Raw genomic sequence first — 22,508 nt, 5'->3', positions numbered from 1 at the left:
CCAATCATATCATTTAGACATTAAGGGAGAAGACCCACTAGTGGCATAATCCAGTCTCAGATCAGTAGAATCATAAGGATCCACTTGAGGAAAGGTAAGGGCTGCAGACTCCATTACTAAGAGGTTACACTTGAAAGTATTTTGCACCCCGTAACTGTGATGGTAAAGAAGAAATAGGAGACTCAGTGATCTAGCAATCCACATTGACTCCAAAGATGTGCTCTGGAATAAGTGCAGGTAGAAGTTTATAACTTGATATGCAAAGGTGGTTTGTTGGTGTATATCATAGGTATGATTTGCCCTTGAACTCTGATGGTAAGAAATCATAAGTGCTTTCTTAGGTGGTTTAATAGAACCTCTTCGTTTTCCTGTTTAAATGATACGTACATCTCACAGGTAAGTCAGTTTTCCTTTCTTTCTGTTTGCCATCAGTTGCATAACAAGTGACAGGTAATTGCTACTGGCCACAAGTAAATACATGTAACTATGATGTCTGAATTGGCATTGCTCTAGGCATGTTTTTGATCTCAGTACTGTATGACTTTTAGATGTTAAAATTTGTTTTCTAGTTAGGTAGTCTAAATGTATCAGGTCAGAGAGAGCATGAGTGACATCATTATGATTAATGATCGGGGGATGGAACACCTCTCCTATGAGGAAAGGCTGAGAGAGTTGGGGTTGTTCAGCCTGGAGAAGAGAAGGCTCCAGGGCGACCTTATTGCAGCCTTTCAGTACTTAAAGGGGGCTTATAAGAAAGATGGGGACGGACTTTTTAGCAGGGCCTGTTGCAACAGCTCAAGGGGGAATGGTTTTAAACTAAAAGAGGGTAGATTTAGACTAGATATAAGGAAGAAATTCTTCATGATGAGGGTGGTGAAACACTGGCACAGGTAGCCCAGAGAGGTGGTAGATGCCCCATCCCTGGCAACATTCAAGGTCAGGTTGGACGGGGCTCTGAGCAACCTGATCTAGTTGAAGATGTCCCTGCTCCTTGCAGGGGGGTTGGACTAGGTGATCTTTAAAGGTCCCTTCCAATCCAAACTATTCTATGACTATTTAAAAAAAACCCAGTTTTGCTTCTAAAACCCCCCTGCATTAGTATCTTTCACTGTTGCAGGAAGTTTTTATGTTTTTTTTTATTTCCTTTGGAAATAAGTTTAAGCAAGTATTTCTGTATGGATTTTCTGTGGATTTTTTGGTGGTTTGGGTTTTTTTAACTTTATGTGTTTGAAACTGGAATGCTCTGCCTTATGCTACTTATTTTTTGTAGCTTTGTTAAACTTTGGAGACTTCTGCTACCTTATTTTTGTTTCCGTTATTGAGTATAGTTCCTTTGTGCTAAAATATAACTGGTTAAATGAGTGTGATAGAGATGCATTTATTTCTATGGACTTGCTTATTTGGTTGTGGCACTTTGGTCTCACTGTGTTTCTTTTTGGTTGGTTGATGCTATTTGGTTAGCTGATGACAGCTGAAGTCTGGAAAACTGCCTTCATTGTTGTAGATTTTTCTTGTGACTTGTCTTGTATCCCTGTATATCTTTATATCTAATTCTGAAATGTTACTAATCTTTAATGAGATTAATGACTACTCTTGACTTCATTAGATTAAATGCTCATGTACTAGTGTTAAAGATGCTGATGCTTAATTCAGTGACTCTGATATGATAACTTAGATGCCTTGTTGGCTTGACCCTTCAGGACTGTTGCGTTTCCATATTTTTTTTTAAAGGATTTATGTTCCTTTCTGCTTAATACTTAAAGTCAAATACTTTTTTTTTTTCTTCTCCCTTCATGGTTATCTTAGCTTCATTTTGCTATTGTCTTAGAAATTCCTAGAGTTCTGCTCTATTCTATATGTTATTTCTGAAAACCTATGTATTATGTGTTATCTCTTCTGTGCAGTTGTGGTGCTGACAGATGTGGTTTTGTTTTTAGGACTTCGTATTTTATGCTTTTAATTTTATTATGGGAAACACAAGGCAGTATATTCACACTGGCTCTGTAGGTTGTTACTGTACCAAATAAAACTCTCCAATCTTTGTGTAACACCAGCATACTTTGTCATTATAAACCTGCTTTTTTCATTTTTTTGCATCTTCTGTTTAAATGAGGGTGCAAGCAGCTTTTTCTATATACCCGCACTAATTTACACTTACCTCTCAAACACAGTGAAAAATTGTTTACTAATATAATACTATTTTTTTTTTTTCCTCTTTGAAATAATTCCTTATTTGGTGTCAGGTCTAACTATGAAAATAACTTCATTTTTATCTAGACTGGCAGATGCCTTGCAGATCTTAAATGATTAACCCAGTGCGCTGATCGCTTTCAAGTGTCATATAATTATCCAATTGTAACTGTAACTCTTTTTAGAAGTGCTCTAGTTGTTTTCTGAATTACTATGACAGCAAATGAAGGGGCTTAGTAAATTTTGTAACTATATTTTTAGGAGAGGCCTTGGAGATGCACAGACTTTTTTCATTCTTGCACAGATCACTATCTGGAGCAGGATTATGAGAATTTTGGCGTTATCCTGTGTCATGGTTATTGATATGTGACAGAAATCTGAATGCTTCTAGAAAATGTTCAGTCGAACTTTTTGTTGTTCATTTTTACCGTATTGATAAATCCGATTCTGGTAAAAGCAAATAATTCTCATGCTTATCCAGTTGCACTTATTTTTTTTGTGTGTGTATATATGTATATGCACACACACACAAAACCCAACTGTTTCAACTATAATAATATGTCACTAATGTTTTTTTCATCATGATTACCTCTTACTCAGTATATTCTGTAAATGTCTTCTGAGTATGGTAATTTAGTGGTTTAATTTTCAGATTAACATATTGAACATTATAGACTATACGAAGTTAAAAACTTCATTTTACATTAAGTGTTGTAAAAATTGCTGTTGCTCCAAATGATTGATATAGGTACAAATTTGAAAGTGTTTTTTCCAAAGTTTTAATCCAGTGATGGAGGGTCAAAAATATTAAATATCTGGGAAGTGGTGCTCACAATTTACTTGATGCAGTTTACTTGATCTCAGATGTTTGTGGTAGTAATCCTTTGGCAGATGCAGATTATGTTGGTTTTGGCACAAACTAGTTCTTTATACGTGTAAAGATTTTAGGTTGACACAAGCATGGCTCAGTTATACAATAGTTACAAATTATTTGGTGTGATTCTGGTGTGAAGATGAATCCTTAAAAGGACCGGCAAAATGTCAAATGAGCTTTAATTTGTTCCTGGATCATAAACAATGAAAACTACTTTCACTAGGCTGTTGTCAATCTAAACATGGCTTATAAGAGTCTTGGTGGTCTTTCCAAGCTGCGCTGCACACATCCTCTAACCTGTTGGCAGTGAAGAACCTTAAGGAAAGAGTAGCTGGTTATTTCAGGTTTCTTAACCCTCAAAAGCTTATTTACATGTTTTATTGTTTATTTAGATTTTCTGTGTGGGCATACGCTTGTGTCTGTCAGCATTTATTCATAAAGAGCATATAGGATCCTTGAACTGACTTCTTAAAATCTGGCCTTCAGTGCCTACCCTTTCAAATGTTGTTGTGCCTCCATTCCCATGAATCCTAGGAAGCACAAGTATAAATATAATCTCTAATGAAAATACAGATCCCAAGTAGTTTAATTGTTATTGTAAGATCATTGGAGCCTACGTTTCTTGGTAGCGTTACTATATTAAGTTCTGGTAACTTTAACAAAGCTTTGTTTATTAGTTCAAGTTAAATCCAGTAAAATTGCTTTGTTTCCTTGCTATTCTAGATTCAGGGAAGAATGTTCAACTGTTTGTAACTGCAGAATATCATAAACAAAGTTGTCTGATTTGTTTTAAATCTGCAGAGTAATTGTACTTCTGTTCAGCTGTTGACAAGTGTGAGGTTTGTGTGGTTTTCAATTTTTGTGCAAGTATAGAAGTACATATGGGTGATACTGGGGAATAAGATGTGTTTGCAGTGGAAAACTACTTGCAAGATTTTTCCCTGTGTGGAAGGACTACTGCTGCTCTGTGATAATGAGAAAGTTGTAGCTATTTTAAGACTATGATGGAGTATGTTTTTGAATTGTTCATGGCAATATTACTTTGGGAGGTTGCCAGAAGCTGCTTCTACAATTTGACAGGAAAAGAAATACTATTATAAAAGGAAATATTTCATGTTCTATTTCATGTACTCATTTTAAATGTTTTTGAAAACTTGTTTGCTCTTTTGGTATAGAGAAGTCCACTTCTTTAGGGGTGTGTCCTTGTTTGATAGGTACTTTTAAATGAGAACTTAATCTTGTTTGTTGCCTGAAGATCATAGAAGCATAGAAGGGACTTCAGGAGGTCTCTAGTTCAACCCTTTGCTCAAAGCAGGATCAGACCCAGTTTCTCAAAGCTTTATTCAGTTGGGTCTTAAAAACCTCTGAGGATGGAGACTGCAACCTCCCTGGCCCTGTTTTCACTGCCTGACTGCCCTTATGGTGCAAAAGTATGGTATTTTTTTCCTTAAATCAAGCTGGAATCTAATTTGTTTCGGTTTCTGTTGTGTCTTGTCCTTTCATCACTGACCACTTTGAGGACCCTGGCTCTGTCTTCTCAGTAGCCACCTCAAAGGTAGTGGTGGGCAGCTGTGAGGTCCCACTGAAGCTGTCTCTTCAGGCTGAACGATTCCCAGCTCCCTCAGCCTCTCTTTATGCGGCAGGCACTCCAGGTCCTGGTTCTTTCAGTCACCCTCTGCTGAACTTGCTGCAGTTTATCAATGCCTGTGTTGTACTGGGGTCCAAAAGTGGACACTGTTCTAAGTACTGTCTAATGGGTGTTCTATAATGTAAAGTTTAATTACTTGACCATAGTTTACTTACAGAAATCAGGGAAAGGTGGGTGGTTATAAGTGTGCTTATTAGTGTTTGGGTTTTTAAAGTGTGATTGGATTTCAAAGCAAAATTTAGATAGCATTAGAAGAATTCTTCCACTTACATACTCATGAAAAACTTGCATTAATTTTAGTGAAAATGTTTGATGGATTTAAAAAAAAAAAAAATCTGACAGGTAACACCTTACCTTCAGTACATATTTATACAACTTAATTATCTCTGAATAAGTCTAATTTGCATCATTAAAGTGTTGGAAATGAAACAGAGTAGTTGGTTGTAATTCTATAGTGAAATATTCTATAGAAATTGAAGTCAGTGAGTGAATTCATTCTCACTGTAAAGTATGTTTAAAGAAATCAGTCTCATGGAGAGTTGGGGGAATTTTACACGAAGTAAACTTACATGCACAGCAACACGCACACAAAGGTCTGCTGCAAGAGCTGCGCAGGTATCTTGTGTGTTTGAAGTGGCCTAGTGGGGTGGCAGCGTGGAGGGGAGGAGAGCTCTGTCCCGCTGTAGTGTCAGGTTCCACAAAGAGAAATTTTTCTGAGAATCTGAAAGGATCTCTGCTTATTCCTTTTAATTTACACTGAGGTTTGGAAAAGTTGTTGTCATTGTTCTGGAGTCAGATGATTATTTCAGAATCGTAACTCACCTCATGTAATGCTACAGTTCAGCCAAAACTTAGTGAATGTGCAGTAAGGGGGAAATAATACAGAAAGCAAAGGAGGAAACAGAAGGCTTTTAAAACACTCCATACTGTTCCCTGCGTGAGCAGCAGAAGTACGCTACGACTGGAGGTAGTATTTGTTCTTATGAGCTTAGGCGGTGGGTTGGCACCGAGGTGAGCGTCCAGGATCCTGGGTGGGCTCCTGTGACCTCTGCTGAAGCTCGTCTTTCTGTGGCTTCGCTGGTGGAGTAGCTGTGGTTGCAAGATCAACAGCTAGCTTGGGTGTGCCTGTACCTGCTGCAGTCAAAATTTCCATTTTGCAGTGCAGATCTATTCAGGGTTGCCACATCTTTTAAAAGTCACTTTTCTAGGGCTTGTTTATGCTCACTTGTCTCTCATAGTTAGTGCAGCCTTAATTTAAATTTATGTGAGCTCTAGTTAAAACCACTTTCTATGCTGACATAGAAAAACTGGGGCTGCTGTGCCTTTGTCTCTTAGTCTTACCTGGTATTTCTCACTTAAAATGTGAACAAAAAACACTTCATATGGAAAACACTTTAAAACAAGCTTCTGAGTAAATATACCTTTTACCTTTATAAATATCTAGTTACTAGAAAACTTAAGCTTCTGTAAATTAAGGAAAGTCATCTGAACAAATACTGGATGTTCACAAGTTAATATAGCAATATAGAAAAAGTTAAATCTACCTTAAGTTTTATAGTATGTAAGATATTACAAGGAAGGAAAAACTGTGAAAATATCTTCTCTTAATCTTCTAAATTTTATAGTCAAAACATTAGTCTCCGGTGTTGCAATAGTTTTTCTGTGGAGGGTAGTTTGAAAGAACAATGATTTAATGTTGATTGCTAATAGCTTTTCATTTAAATTGTTGGCATTGCACTAAAATTAGTTCAGGACCCCTCTGTTTCAGTGTTTGGAGAAAGCTGAGACTGCTAGAGACCCAGAAAGGGAGTAATACCTCCGTGTGACAGGGTCACACAGGCTCTGTGGCATTCAAAAGCATTTTTCTTCATTTTTCAACTTAATGTGGGTTCCTTTCTGGTGTGGTGTTTTTTTTTTTTTTTTTTTGTGGAGGGGTGTGATTTTTATACTGATAAGCTGTATCACTAAATATTACAGTTTTAACCAGTGTCACGTTTCCTATGTTTTCTTTATGAGATATGGAAGACTTGGGCACTGTAAGGAGGTAACAAACCTGTAGAACTTCAGGTCGTGGTTTTCCACCGTCTTCCTGCACAGACACATTTCTGTATTGTTATAGTAACTTCAAAGCATTTTGGATCTTGCAGTTTAGTCTTCACTATTGCTTGTGTAGGACTGTTGCAGTGTCAGTGTGAGCCCACTGTTACGCAGGAGCATGGGCTGACTTCTCATGGTGCAGAGAGATCTATGCAAACTTTTTTCCGTGTTGAGAGGGGAGAGAAAATGCTTATTTAAGGCTACAATGTTTCATTTATGGAATAGAAACAAAGATTGTGTGGCCTGTAATCACCTCCCCCTTCCCCCCCCAAACAAAGAAAAACTCTTCAAGATTGCTGTACGATGTCAGATCTGCTTGATGAAAGGCGTGTGACTAGTGAAAGGGAAGTATAATTCGGTACGACATTACTGTTTGGAGTAACTTCAAGTATGAGCGTTTTCCCAGTGCTTGTTCTAGAGATCCCTTGTGCAATGTCAGGAAACGATTCAGAAGCTGAATCCTGTATCATGCGATTTTTGTCTTTAATCAATACCATAAAAAAAAAAAAATCCATCCTTTTCCTTTAAACATATCAAGGCTATTCAGACCAGAAGGCTGGACACTCCCTCTTCTGGTGTGCTAACTGAAGTTTCAGTTTAGGAAATGGGAGATTGTTTTTAAATGTAGAAGTATGTGGAACTCCTGCTTTTTCCTTCTCTCCTTTTTTTTTTTTTTAAGCTTGAAACACTTGAGTGTATTGACATGCTTGTGATTTCAAGAGTGGTGCAATAATTTTATAGTTTGTTCCTGTTTTCCTAAATAAAAAGTCTTAATACAAATGCTCCAGGTAGGTTGCATTTCATAATAGTGTCTCCTGTCGCTTAAAACAAGCACTCTAATGTCTGTTGACTGAACTAATAATAGTATTCAAACAACTGAATTCCAAAATACAGCTTGAGTCAGAATATTCCTTATAGTAAGAATCAATCCCAGAGCTTGTAATGAATTTCTTGTTAGAATTGCATGCTTTTAAATAGTGACCTTCAATTACAAGACATTGTGTAATTTTTTAAATTAATAGTAACTTGCAAAACATTCTTGGAAGCTCTTGATGTCTACCTGTGGACCTCCAAAGTCTAAAATCTCTCCTGTAAATAGTATGTAGTCCAGGAGGAAGTTTAAGTCTCCAATTTGTGCTTTCTCATCAGATACCCGGTATGGCCTCATCATCAACACCTAAATATAATTCAAACTCCTTGGAGAGTTCCTCAAGTAAAAGGGTGAGTGTAACTTTTTTCATGTTTTTTACGCCAGAGGTCCCAGAGATCATTATCTTCCATACTTGGGTAGAAAAATGAGAATGACTTTTTTCTGAATGTGTATACTTACTTTTATTGCTAAAATTCTAATGCAGTTAACTGAGTTGATTTAAATATCTTTCAGAGTGGATGGGCGAAATATGCTCTGTGTCACAAGTTATGAGAGCCTTCTTAAAATCAATTCTAATATACTTACTCTTATCCTTGCTTTCTACACTGAAATATTCTGTGGCATTCTTGAAAACTTTTGGCACTCTGATGCTGTAGACAGATTCTATACTGCAATTGATAAGTTATACCTAGCTATGTTTGGCTGGCTCAGTTTTAAAATGTTCATCTGTAGTGGGAAATACATTAAAGCAATTTAAATGGCATTCCCCTCTGCTTTTTGATGCTGCGTGGCTGAAGAAAATGTAACCTGTGTGCAAGAAAACAGAAACTAAGGTTTTATTTAGCTTTTGAAACATTTTTTCAAAAACAAAGATTACTTTCTATTAATCATTTTTAAAAACTGCTGAACATGGGAAGGTCACAAATGAGTAGATTGTGTGTAATAGTTGTGAGTACGTTGCTTAAGTGATTTCAGTTGATTTGTTCTTCCAAGCCCAGCATACTTGGAAAATTAAATGCACAAAACTTGCAGAGAACTTACAGTATAGAAATTTAATTCCGATTTAATGCAAATATAGTTAACTATTCATTTAGAAGGAGAAAGACTAAAACATGCTTATGTTTCCGATCTGTTCAACCTTTAATAGTTGCAGTTTGGGATAGTGGTGTGTGTTCCTGTGTTGTTCAGAATGTCAATTTCTGCTGTGGAAAAACCTGTTCTTTCCCATTCAGAAATTACCTTTAAGATTTTTTTTTTTTAATCTGAAACTTGAAGGAATTGTAAATAAAATATGATGTTGTACTTCTCTTTCTTTAGACTCTAAAAGATGGAACTAACTGGGAACAAAATGAAGAAATACCTCGTCTGCCAGGAGAGACTAGAGTTACAGGTATGAAGCTATATAGCTGCCTAATGCAGTGTATGTTTAGGAGTCTGGCATGTACATGGATCTTACTGGATTGTTTCATAATTTGGACTGGTTTGGGCTGAGGGCGGGGGTAAATCATGCTAAAATGTCATGAATTTTTTTAAGCAATTGCGATGGGGACTTTTTATCACTTCTCACAAGTAACTTTTTTTAAGTCTTCAAAATCTTGGTTTCCACACATGGCAGATCCTCCGATACAAAGAAATTGCAAGTCAAGATGTGTCATAATTATATCTACAGACTAAGTAGCACATGGCTAGTGATGAGAACCCCTCCAAGCTTTCCAAAGTCAAGAGAATTCTACATGCCACCCACTATGTATTGATATCTTGTACAGTAGTGGGGAACCTTAGCCCAAACTGTGACTACCCTAAGGACAATTTTATGCTTCCTTGACACAACATGGCATGCACGTAGCTACTATGCACTTGTTAGCCTTTACGTACAGTAATGTTGTAGCATAAGGAAGATTAATGTACTGTGTACAGTGGTTTCTTACTTGATGGAGGCTCTTCCTGGAATGGAGCCTTCCACTCACGGAAGTTTGTGCTGAGGTATCAGAATGCAACTGAAAGTGGTCTGTCTTGTATTTGTCAAGCTTCTCCTTCCCCCCTGTCTGAGGATTTGTTAGGTGGGTTTGTAAACAAGATTGGCTGAGGTAAAACCAAAGTGGTGATTCAGAGGAAGTAGTTATGTTTTTAATGAGGAAAGTTGTGGGGAAGGCATGAGGGAGAGGGTGTGGGACTAAGATAAATGCTTGATAGGATCCTTTTGAAAATTGTCTGTGCTTTGGGGCAGCATGCTGGAAGGAGGGTGCTTGTTATGGAAGGTAGATAAATAGATTGGGCTAAAGAAATGAGTGGACAGGGAGAAATAGGTGGTTCGTAGTGCTTGGCTTAAGTCCTTAATGGCACTGCTTCAGTTAAATCTTTCTTTTTTGAGTAGTATGTGTTAGTACTCATTTTGTTACTGTGCTTGCTGAAACACTGCTTATGGCCCTGCTGTATTTGATTGCCTCAAATTGAAATGTAATGTTTCTCTTCAGGATGGTGAGTTCCCTAAACACTTTACAACTTGAACTACGTACTTCGATGCAGAATTGGTTACAGAGCACTGAAAGATGTAATAGTATCAATAGAAGAATGTATTTGTTCTGGGATAATGAATAGACTGGTTCAATAATCACAGAGAGGACTTAAATCTACTCACTGTTCTATGTCCTGCCCTCTCCCACGTAGTGCCAAGAAAGAGAGGAGCACAAACGTAGCTAGGGAAGGCTACTGAAATCTGTTGATTTAATTTGCGCAAGTTTAGTATATGAAACTTTCACATTTTCTTAATAATTCAAGTGGACAAAATTCAGATTTATTACTTTTTAAATTCATTCATTTCTCAGAGTGGCTCTTAGAGTGCAGCTGTCTGTATTTTACTGCTACTTAACTGATGCTGTCCTTAGCTCTGATTTTTTCTTTTCGCAATCTTTAAGAAATGCTGCATTTCTTACAGACAAGGATGTTATTTATATGTGTCCATTTAATGGCCCCGTTAAAGGAAGAGTGTACATCACAAACTACAGGCTGTACCTAAGAAGTGTGGAAAATGTGAGTAATATGCCACAATTACTTCCGTGGGATGAGTTGGCTTTAAACCCCCTTCCCTTCATCCCCACTGCCTTTGATTTATTTTGTGGCCAGTTCATTTGTTTTAGTTTTGGCACACATAAGCTTGTGGAATTGCATGGGAGGCTTTTTACTTGAAATGGTCTGTAATGTTTGTAATAACCATATCTTAATTGTGTAATGACTGAATAGTAATTGCCTTTGTGCCACTGAGAAATCCGTATAAAAATGGAAGTTCTTTAAAGTTAAATGTGTTGTAAAAGTGTGATTTTTGCCTGGTAAAATTACAGTTTAATCATTTACACTGAACTGATACCTTTAATTTTGTCTGTTGGAGGTTTTTTGATAGCTGTTCTCTTTACACTTATTCTGTGATAGATCAAGGGCAGCAACTAATGATGTGCAATAGTTCTTAAAATGGCTATCAGTAAACAAAGATTTTTATTGCCCTTGCTGTTGGAAAAGAAAAGTGCTTTGATCAATAGAACCTCACGTGGGTGGGGGGAGTAGTAGTGTGTTTGATAAGCAGCAACATGAAAGAGAATAAAATGCGCCTGTTTTCTGTTTCGTAATATGTTTTTGTTTTTGTTTTTTTTTTTTTTAAATAAGGTTTTAGGACTATTGAACTGAGGTCTTTCTGATTGCAGCTAACTCTACTAGTAATCTCTTTTTCATTTTGTTCCACTTTATTCTGTATACCAATAAAGCAGTCTTAGCAAGCAGAGGCAATCAGAAGTATGTAGCAGAAGGCAGATTTTAGGGTGTTGCCACCTTTTTTTCCTGCATACTGTATTAGGCATGAAATATTTTTGTTGCCTGTTAAATTGGATGATGTTCAAGGCTGTAGAGTGACTGTACAGACTTGATAACATGTTGGGAGGGGAGACTCAATCAAATGCAGAAACACACTTTTGCTTCGTTTATGTATTTCATGTCTGCTTTCTATTCTAGAATGTGTAAGAACATTTTGCTTGAAGTCCTCTTTTCAGGTTAATCTTTTCCTTACTCAAACTTTCCTTGCAGGATCCAGTTGTGGTATTGAATGTTCCATTGGGTGTAATTTCAAGGATTGAAAAAATGGGAGGAGCTTCAAGCAGAGGAGAGAACTCTTATGGATTAGATATAACCTGTAAAGTAAGACTTTCCAATAATTCAATAGGGAATGAAATCTAGAGATTCCTTTTCTCACTGCTTACCTATTTATAGGAATGAAAAAACACATGTTCCTCACAGCTGAATTTAAAAAGAGCTTTTTGGAACTGGGCAGGGAAATACCTTTTGTATAAAGACCTATTTAACTGTCCTCTCTGCACGTGAGGAGAGGGATTGGTCTTCCTTTCTGAATCACTAACTGACAAGAGGTTTTGCACAGTAGTCTTGTTCTAGGGCATTATTCCTGCATTGCTTCATTATTTCATTTGTTCTAAAAGTAATTTTCTTATAATCCTAAAATCTTTGAAGAACACCTCAAACGGGGGGTTTGTAAGCTGTAAAGGCAGTGAAAAGCTTACGTAACAGCTATCTCTATTTCCGTAGTCTCACAAAAAAGTTATGTTGCCATGAAAAAATATGGTCATAGGGGAGTTCTCAGTGGATTATTCAGGATCCTTTATTTGACTCATTAATGGAGTATGTGTACACATTTGACTCTTAGTAGTTAATGCACAGATTGCTTATTTTAGACATTAGTGATGAGAAAATAGCTAGGGACAATGTCGTCTAGACAGATTATTGGCAAATTTTCAGTTTGAAAACATAGAGCAACTCCCATCATGCAAACATTCAATAGCCCATGAGACTTTTTAGTGAATCAGATACAGTCATTTCTAATGGCTCTATGCCAAAGACTGTGGTACTGCTTTATTTGTAGAATTCTTATGCTCTATTCTATTTTATGGGATAAGAAATAAAACTGAACACTGACAATGGTTTGAGGTGTGTTGCAAGCAGATTCTAAATCATGTTTAGTGTATAATATAGCATTTGTACCTCAGGTAAAAGTATCTTACTGCTTTGCTTCACTTAAAAGATAATGCCTTTGTTTTAGGATATGAGAAATTTACGGTTTGCATTAAAACAAGAAGGGCACAGTAGAAGAGATATATTTGAAGTCCTCACAAAATATGCTTTTCCCCAGTCACATAACTTGGTAAGTTACATAATTTATACTATTGAGTTGTCTTAATGCAGAGTTCTTGGCAATTAACTTTAACTGTTTGACCTACTAATGAACGTCATGGCTGCTTAAAAAGAATAGCCACAGAATCTGGTGTCAGCATAAACTAAAGAGAATTGATGTTTTTATTTTGTACATTTACAACACTTACATATATGTATCTGTAAAATTATGGATGCTATATGCTATACTTCAGGTAAACTACTGAGCATCTCTGGTCCATACAGATTTCATTGCTTAGAGACTGCAAGTTATCCTCCCTAATTAGGAAATATAGTAGTACATGCCTTACTTGATTTCTTGAAGATGTTAAACTATGGGGCAGTCTCCAAGGCAATGATAAATATGAATCACGGAGAGTTTTACTTCAGGAAAAGAAAACATGGTAAGACAACACTTGTTTTATTGATGAAATTGATGAAAAATGTAACAGGCAGGTAATACAGGTCAAAAAAAAAAATCTTATGGAAGGAATTGAGCATCAATGATGTTAACTAACCATTATCTTCCGTTTCTTTGCTGAAATCTGTGAACTGTGCTTGATGGATCATCTCTTTAGTAAATGCTTTATTTTGTCTTTTGTAAAATTCAGTTTACATTTTATTGGGGTGCTTTCATTTAGGATAATTGTGTAAGAACTCCCTTCACAAAATGTTAGAGGGTTCTGCTATGAATTTTTAAGAACTTTGTTCAGAGAATTGTTGAATCTATGAGGCTGCAGCAAGAATCTTATTTCCTTCTCCGAAGATACATGTCAATCAATGGGCTATACTCTATAAACATTTAGTTCTTTAAAAATTTTTTTTGCAAAAATTCTGCATTCTGTATGCAAGCAGTCTGTAGAATGAAAGCGAAAGGAAAAATAAATGCTTTGGTTAAAATATTTTGTAGCGTTGATGAATAGGTCTTAAGAAATGAAACCGAGATTTCTACATTTGGGTGGGTGTGAGGGGTTGTAGTCACAAAGAAAACTGTTGTAAAAGAAGTGAATATATCTCTGATGTTACTGCTGGCAATTTATGCATCTTGCAATAGAGAATGATTGAAAGCGTAACAGGATATACGGACTTCGAAAGGATGATGGAAAAGAGAAAGAAAGCTATATGTAGAAATACGAATTATAGAGAAGTTTAGGTCAAAAGGGGCTTCTGGAATCATCTGGTTCAGGCTACTGTTACAAGTAGGACCTTAGATTAGGTTATCCAGGGCACGGTCAAGCCTAGTCTTGAATATTTCCTGCAAGGTAGCTTCCATCATGTCTCTGGGCAATCTCATCCAATATTTAATCATTCTCATGGTGAAGAATTTTTTTTTTTCTCCTTACACTGAGGACCTGTGTGGATTTGCATGTAATGAATGTGGACAACCTAAGTTGTAACTGACTTAGAGTCCCTTGTGGGATTTTTTTATGGTGTCCAATCCAACTACAGGGTTTGAATAACATGGTGATGAGATGTAGACTTGTATTAGGTTTTGTCATCCAAAAAGACCTGGTGTTCCTGTCTAGCGATGGTAGTAATGTGTGGAGTAGTACACTTCCTGCTTTATTTGTTGCACCTGTTGAACCTAGAAAAGCTCATCATTACATGGCCTGGCCAATTTTGAATGTAACTTGCCAATAAACATTATGCTCAATAACAAAAGGCTTGGTCAAGGTAGAGGTAATTTTGCCTTCAGTTTCAGTAAAGCACAAAACTTGGGAAGATAGTGACAATATGGAGAATGGAATGGCCATACTTTATATCCCTTAGCTATGTCTGGAGCAGGGTATAACCATTAGAAATTATGATTACGTTGGAGTGAAATAAAGTAAGCCTATGTTCTATCATGAAGTTGCACCTGTGCTTATTTTCTAATGTCACAATGTGGATAAGCCCTTAACTTTAAAATGAGCTAAACAAGTGTGTGATATTTTTGGTGTGCTTTCACTGTATTTCAGTAAGCAGTTTAAATTGATTCTGCCACAGGTGGGCGTTTCTGCCTGCTTGTTCATTCCTTCCTTGGTTTTCCTTGCATGCGTTTGAGGCTGCATGATGAACCAGATGGGGAACTGAAAGGGACTAAAGCTAAACAAGAAGAGGGAAAAAAAAAAAAAAAAAGCTTTACCCTGAGTCATTTCCTCAATCTTGTAAGCCCAATGTGAGGATGGGGTTGGGGCATCTATGGGTGGATGTGAATGAAGAGGAATGATGGGACTGCCTCTTTCAGTGGCTGGTTTAGAACAAGGTTTCACTGTCTGAATATGACAGTATGTCTGGGCTGTGCGTGTCTGCCTTCTGCTTTGAATGTACACTAATACTGACCACGCAGCCAGCTCGATCAGGGACATCTTTTATAAAGAACGTGCTGTGGCTTCACATGACAGCTGGGTGAAGATGGCAGCCCTCTGCTACTGAGCTCTTGCTTTTCTCTGGTCTCCTTCTCTCTACCTTCCAGCCATGCGGTTGATTATTCCTCTTATACCAAACTGAGAGTTACATAATTGCCAATGTGAGTTGTATAAAAGCCGATGTGGCTCACTTATCCAGTACAAAATATTCTGTTTTCTGAGTTAGTCTTGTGCCACTTCTAATAATTTGAGGAGACTTGGTTTGAAATCAGTATGCACCAGAACCAGTGCAAAAGAAGGCATGTGAGTGGAACAAGGAGCAGGCAGGAAAGAAAAGAGAGGGACGTCCTATTTTTAGCAGTGTAAACTGGTAATTTTGCTCAGACCACCTTGTGGAACTGCATCCTTGATCTTCAGCTGGTTCTGCAGCACTGATGCTTGTGCAGCTCTGCAGTGGAAAGAAGGCGTCATCAGGACAATAAAGGGCTAAACCTTTACTGTCCTGATTTTTATCTGTATTTTTATATTTTAGTCAGATTTTTATGTGACTGATTTTTATCTGTAGTGGAACCATATCCTTAGAGCTGATCCTAAACAAGAACTTTTAGAGATGCCTTGCTTCCGTTTTCTTCGTGCTATACCATTCTCGGACAAATGGATGGTAAATACAGCCCAAAACATTATTTCTGAGTGGAGTGGACTTATTGTTTTCAAGATTTTTCTCCATCACCACCCCAACAGCAGTGTTTTGAGAGCCTATAATAAATCACAGGTTTGTTCGCAACTGCTCGTCAGTGTCTCAACATTGTCCTATGTGCTTACTTCCAGAAGCTGATTCTTGTCTCTTTCCAGTTTGAGCATAGGTTGGGTTCAGATCTCCTTAAATCAATAGCATAATGTAAAATCTGAGAGCTCTTCTGACTGACAGCTTAGTTGATATGGAACAATCAGCTGCTATCCATAATCCTCTGTTTCTGAAAGTGTTTTTAAAAAAGTTAGGAAAAAAAACCCAACCAAACCAAACCCCCCAAAATTAAATGTTTGTAATACCCCACAAAAGATGAGATATATTTAGTCTGTAGTTTAGTTTCTGCATAGCAGCTGCTTCACTTCCTGATCTTATCTTGAAACTACACGTCATCATTTTTATAAGATCATTCGCCACCATAATACCTGCATGATACGTATTTATTTCTAACCATGATAGCTCTGTGGGAATGCCAGTTTTGATGAGAGACACTGGTAGTCATGCTGTCTGACTTTGACCTCTCCCACTCCTGATGTAGCTAGTTATCCTGGTAGTTTAAAATGTCTGACAGTCAGATCATGCCAGTGTTGCTATTGGATCTACAAAGATGATTTTAGATGGCAGTGAGGGCTGGCATAGGTGCCTATCTGATGGAGCACTTGATTTTGCAAAAAACATCTTGACTTGAGGCTTCATTCTGAATGACTTATGTCAGTCTCAGCGCAATAATGGTGTAAGGTTACCATATTTGCAAATGATCAGAAGTTAATTATGTAAATACTACAGTGTCTGATCTTAGTTTTTAGATGAACAGGTAAGATGTAACTAGCTGAGTTGTAATAATGGCATATTAAAGGCAAGGATAATATCATCGTTATTTTTAAACACACTGAGAAACTGACAGCCTTTTCACTGAGTAAAAGCTTAGTGATTTATAATATATGAAAAGCATAAACCAGTAAGAATAGAAAAAAACAATTGGCTTTCTTTGCATGTGTGTAACTCCTTCTTGTTCTAGTTTTGCTGCTTTCTTCTTTTGTAATGCATAAAGATTGGTCAAATAGTTAATAAATTGCCTATGTTATATGCTCATGTACAAGTAGAACATATATTTATGTACTATGATTCCATGAATAAATATGTAACTATTTGTAAATAGACTGCTTGCCAAACTGTATTGTCAGATTGCAGCTGCTCTCTCCTTTATCTCGCAGAACTACATTGTATTGTGAGCAACCAGTGTATCGCATATTATTTTTGTGTGCAAAATGGTAATGATAAATTGAATGTTGAAGGCAAGTACTTAGTCTGTAGGAGGTCTGAAAAAAAGACTCTGTGTGTTGAAATTGTGGGTTAGCACCTGCAAGGAAGTAAACAGAATTATTTGCGCAGGGAAGCATAAAAAGTAGCTTACCAAAAATGTTACAAGATTTGAAAGCCTTTTTTAAAGCGAAACCGTAGCCTTCTGCTTCAAGCGAAGCTGTAGTCTTCTGCTTTTAGACTACGGATCTGCAATGAAATCCCTGCTTCTGTTCTGTGTTCTGTTTTTGCATTTGCAAAAATCTTAACTGATGCATTATAAGTCTTGTTTTTACCAACTACAGATATTGATAAGTCACAGGCCTTGCACCCCGTAAGTTTTCTGAGTGGTGATTTACTATACTTTTTTTTTTCTTACCTCTTTAATGCTTTCCTTGATTTCTGCTTTCTGTTTCCCATGGCAGCTGAAAAGAATTTGAAATTGATTTTCAATTAGTTGATAGACTACTAGGAATTGATGGGCTTCTGTCAGACATGTAGCACTGATCTCCATCAAACTTAGAACAGATACGGTCAGTACATTGGAAGTGATTGCAAACTATCCTGCTTTGAACCCAAGATGTGAGATAGAACCAGTAAACAGTATAACTTAAGGTAAATCTGTGCTTTATTCAAGTGGCTTTCAGCTAACTGGTCTCAGTGCTGAGAGGAGGGAGGCCAGCTCAGGCTCGCTGCCAGAAACACTGATTTGTTGAGCAGGTAGTCTACCTGAAACTTGTACTGTTGCTTGTACTTAGTATCCAACCAAACTAATCTAGAGTTGGCTCAGGTATACCTGTACAAACCACAGTTATGCTTTCTGATTATATGTTCATGATTTTAAAAAGCCTTTTCATGATCTAAAAAAAAAAAAAAAGCAAAACACACTTTTTTTTTGCCGCAATGTTGTTCTGAACCTGAATGTCTCTTGTGTGTAGGTTTTATTTTTTTAAATTTCCAACCATTTTTGTTGAATTTAGACACCCTAATGAAGCTGCAGTTGATTTAATTCCTGGGAAAACAGGCTGGGTGCAATAGGAGCTGCGGAGAAGTGTTTTTGGTGGAGAGGCAGGATTAACGACAAAAGAAGGGAATGGAATTTTGTGTGTGGAGGGAAGAAAGAAATGAGTGGAGGTTAGAGTGGAGGCTCAGAGTACCTAAAGTATTGTTTGAGGAGAAGGAGCGTTTAGCAGGGATGTACCATAGATGTGGAGGGAAGGAAAGATGTGCGAAGAAGGCATGGAGCGGAACTGGCCAACTTTTTATTATACTCTGGTATTTGAAAGGCTTGCCTGCGTGCATAATGATGCACTGAGAGAGATTGACAGGGCTTTTCTGCTTTGTGGAGTCATGTGATTCCTATAGCTGGTCATGTAGTTTGCTTCTCTGACCTTCCTCTGCCCTCCACACTCTGAAGGGTATAAATACACACCCAGCTGGTCCATCCTAAATGCCTGTGGGCAGTGAAGTGACTTCCCTGTTTTCATCCTGACACGAGAGATGTGTGTATGTGAAGGGCACTAATATGAAGGAACCTGTATCCACGAAAAGCTAAGATAGCACCTCTCAAATCTTACGTTAAGTGATATGAGAACCTGTGCAGAATATGTTGTAGATGGCATAATTTCTTCTTCCCATAATTTCTTTCTGTCCCATTTGTCTGCTGTACTGTAGAATCGCATTCAGATTATGTGCACTGTGATGTGAAAGCTTCAGCAATGTTAAGTTAATCAAGACATATAGATACGAACATAGTGCATTTAATCTGTAAGCTGGGGTTATTTAGGACAAAAGTGGAAATATGTGGGTTGTTAGTGCAGACGTGAAGCTTACCTGAACTATAACAAACCCTTCTGGGATCTAAATATGTATTTATCACATTGATTTGTTCACTATAATGGGGTTTGTCAATTTGGTGCATCAGAATAATAAAAGATGCAATTCAACAAAAAATGTTATTCAATAGAAGCTGCTTCATGTAGCTCATTATGACATTTTGTTTCTAATAAATAAAAGTAATGTACAAATGTGTGCTAAATATGGCTTGTACTGACACCAGTAAGAAAATACAATTGTATCCAAGCACGTATCTTATGTTTGCTTAAGTATATGATTCTTAGTATTAAAATGGTTATAAAAAAAATGTGTGTTGCTTGTTACACTGAAGTTAAACTGCAGTTTGAAATTAAATAGTACTATATGAAATTAGTATAAACATATGTAGAGTTTTAAATGCACGTTCTCCTATTCTGACTTCTCTGCTGTGTCATGTTGGAATACATAGAGGGATACAAATTTTACATTCATCTAATGAGCTGCTTAAGTGGACATGAATGTACAAAAATCTTAGGTTGAGAAATTACTTTAAACTATATATTGTTGCATGGAACCATGCTATAATTGTCAGAACGGACAAGGAAGCATTTTCACTTTGAAACTGCTTTATATGTTGCTTTTTATGTTTTGTTGTGAGAGATGGGCCTAAGTAGGGTGGGGATGTTGCTGTATTTCAGACTCTAACATTTAGCCCGGACTTAAGTTCAGGCCGTCTTCACAGAATATTTCAAGACTTGAAATACCAAGTCTTAAGTGAAAGGCTGTTGGGGGTGGTGGAGGCGAGTTTCAGATCTTTAAACTCCTTTGTAGAATGAGTAAGACTTTCAGTAGTAACCAGGTTAACTGTACAGTCTGTACACAATGTGCACATATAAATGTGTGTACATAAATTTTTGTTATAGTTTAGTCAACTCTCTCAGCAGAAAAGTAATTTTTAGTCTTCAAGTTTTTAGATACTGTTCATTTCTAAATACTGTTCTTGTTGGAGTATACTTCAAGAGTTTTTTCTGAATTGCTCATGTAAAATCTAAGTCCAAACTTTGCTCCATACACCTTTGCATTCATTGTAGTGTTCTGTTATTTGTTAGACTTCAGATTTTTGCTGGTTGATCCATGCTACTAATGATTTTTTTCTTGAGCAATATAGGAAGAATTTGCACTACCTGGAATGTCAACAGAACTGATGAAGCTTAATTGTCAACTTTAATAGTTGTGGATTGTGTGACTGAAAGCTTTTGTAGCAGATGTGGTAAAGCTGCTGTAGCTAAGCGTTTTAAATGAAACATGCTTACATAGGTGGGCATTGTTCTTTCAGAAAGGATTCTGTCCATCCCCTCCAAATAAATAGCAAATTTAACCCTAGTTTTTAAAACGTGAAAACAAAATACGCTTTTCTATCTGGTTTCTTGTGGATTATTTTGTGGGTGACATGAGCAGCATAGCTGCCATTTGTTTATTTCTAGTTTGAAGCAGCACCTTCTTTATTTTTATCAGTAAAATCTTCTGTGTAACAGCTGTCACAGTGCACTGTAATAAACTCATGTGTTTTACTTATCAGGGCTTAAGTTGCATAGTTTTTAAGTTCTCACCAGGAAACTTCCAGAAAGTAGCAACTTAAATAAATAACATATTCTTGCCTTTGAGACATCCTTTAAGTGATGTGTTAGGATTCCAGTGTTTCTATTTCCTACTGTTATAAGATTCTCCTTTGTGTCTGGTTCCTTGGTGAATTCTTAGCATAGTTGCTCTTCGGGATATAGCAAATGCCTTTGGGGAGAAGGGGATGGTTCTTGTGTGTAGCCATTTATTAATAGTTCAGCAAATCCGTTGCATCTACTGCTTTAGGTAGTGATATTCCTGTTTTGCTGTATTCCTAGTTTGCAATTAAAACAAACAACCTTTTTCAGTTTTTCTGCTTAAGTTCTGATACTTGCATCTGCTTCTAATGGAATGGTTTTTTTCCTGATACAGTTGATGTCCACCTCTTTCCTTTTCCTTTCTTCATCTCTCCCTCCATCCCACTTGATAGCAGTTTACTTAGTCAAAAGAATCCATAATGTTTACTTACACTGAAGGCCTACCCCTTTAAAAATGGTGAAGACATTCAGAAAACACAGCTTGCGAATGCATTGTTTACTTCTGCAAACTTGCCAATGAATGTACTTGCTCTAAAATACTGATTTAATTTAAAATTCCAGTTTCTAAAACTAGTGGGATAAAGTATCTTGTGTGAGCGGTAACATCCTTTTAAAATACTTGTTGATTTGAAATACACGAGGAAAAACCCCCTCCTTTTGGAGGGACTCAGTTTTGTGTTTTGATTAGAGCTGTTTACTGTTGAAACCATTGTAACCTATTAGGCTAAACAGAATTGCCTTGAGCCATTTGGGTCTGCCTTCATAAGCTCTAAAGAAACCTCCACCTGGGCCTATGGTGCACTTACGAAGCATTGCCTTACCTCTGTAGACATAATCATGGCACCTTAGAACCATGATTTTTTTTCTTGCTTGCCAGGTTTTCTGCATTTCTGCTTAGTTCAGGACTACGCCTGTAAATGATGTAGATTTGGGATGTTCAGTTTAGCATTCAATTTATTCTTTTAATGTCTTTGAATAGCTAGGAGACTTTCAGCTTTTTTGTTACAAATGAGCGATGATGGGCTCTTGAATGCTTTCTGCTCTGGCTGCTGTTGCTCAGTTAGCTCAGGACAACACATTCTCTTCTGTGTTTTCTTTTTTTTTTTTTTTTTTTTTTGAAACAACTTAGTTTCATGCTCCAGTTGGCATCTGAAGAATTCATAAGCCACCAAAATCAATTTTCTCAATGAAGGAGATTTTTAAAATAAACATTACTTTTGCTTTCATCATAAACTGTAAAAACAAACTAAGGAAAAAAGGGTTTAGTTAGGTAATACAGCCAACTTGGAATTGGTTGAAAGGAGAAGGAAGCTAAAAGGTATGAGGAAGTTGTCAGAATCCTGGGTGAGGATGCTGTGTTGTATAAACGAGTCTTGAGAGTGAGCAACAAAGCAAGAGAAAAGTAGATAGTGTAACCTGCTAACAACGTATTTTGTGTCCTTTTTAATGCCAACTTTTTAATTTCCATGGAGTTCTATAGTAAACTGGATTTCTGTTAGTAATGATCAATTGGGGAGGGGATGCAGAAAGAAGGCTGCTTCCTAATGGCAATAAGTAGCAATTAAAACCTTTTTACACTTTCAATTTAGTGTCTGATATTTTATGCAGTAATTGCAACTGTACCTATTGGAGAAATTTTGGTGAGAAGATGGTAGTTTATTTGGTGAGGATGTGAAATACGGGAAATAAACTGATACAAATTATTTTAAAACATTTCAACCTCCTGACAGTAAAAAAGGCCAACAGTTTCAGCTT

The 22,508-nt window shown here is 36.9% G+C and overlaps 1 protein-coding gene across 1 annotated transcript in view; it reads left to right on the top strand.

Annotated features, from left to right (window-relative positions):
• The first annotated feature begins 7,965 nt into the window (after nucleotides 1-7,965).
• The window catches only part of MTM1 (myotubularin 1), a 31,620-nt gene continuing 17,077 nt past the window's right edge, over nucleotides 7,966-22,508 (top strand). The window contains exons 1-5 of the mRNA XM_009580834.1: nucleotides 7,966-8,030; nucleotides 8,998-9,070; nucleotides 10,616-10,710; nucleotides 11,752-11,862; nucleotides 12,776-12,877. Of these exons, the coding sequence (XP_009579129.1) occupies nucleotides 7,968-8,030; nucleotides 8,998-9,070; nucleotides 10,616-10,710; nucleotides 11,752-11,862; nucleotides 12,776-12,877 (444 nt within the window). The 5' untranslated portion in view covers nucleotides 7,966-7,967. The remainder of the gene's footprint in view (nucleotides 8,031-8,997; nucleotides 9,071-10,615; nucleotides 10,711-11,751; nucleotides 11,863-12,775; nucleotides 12,878-22,508) is intronic.

This window comes from Fulmarus glacialis, unplaced genomic scaffold (genome assembly GCF_000690835.1).
Source record: "Fulmarus glacialis isolate BGI_N327 unplaced genomic scaffold, ASM69083v1 scaffold34576, whole genome shotgun sequence".
In the NCBI taxonomy this organism is placed as follows: domain Eukaryota; kingdom Metazoa; phylum Chordata; class Aves; order Procellariiformes; family Procellariidae; genus Fulmarus; species Fulmarus glacialis.
The sequence above is the reverse complement of the archived record's forward strand: the minus strand, read 5'-3'. Positions and strand labels throughout refer to the sequence as shown.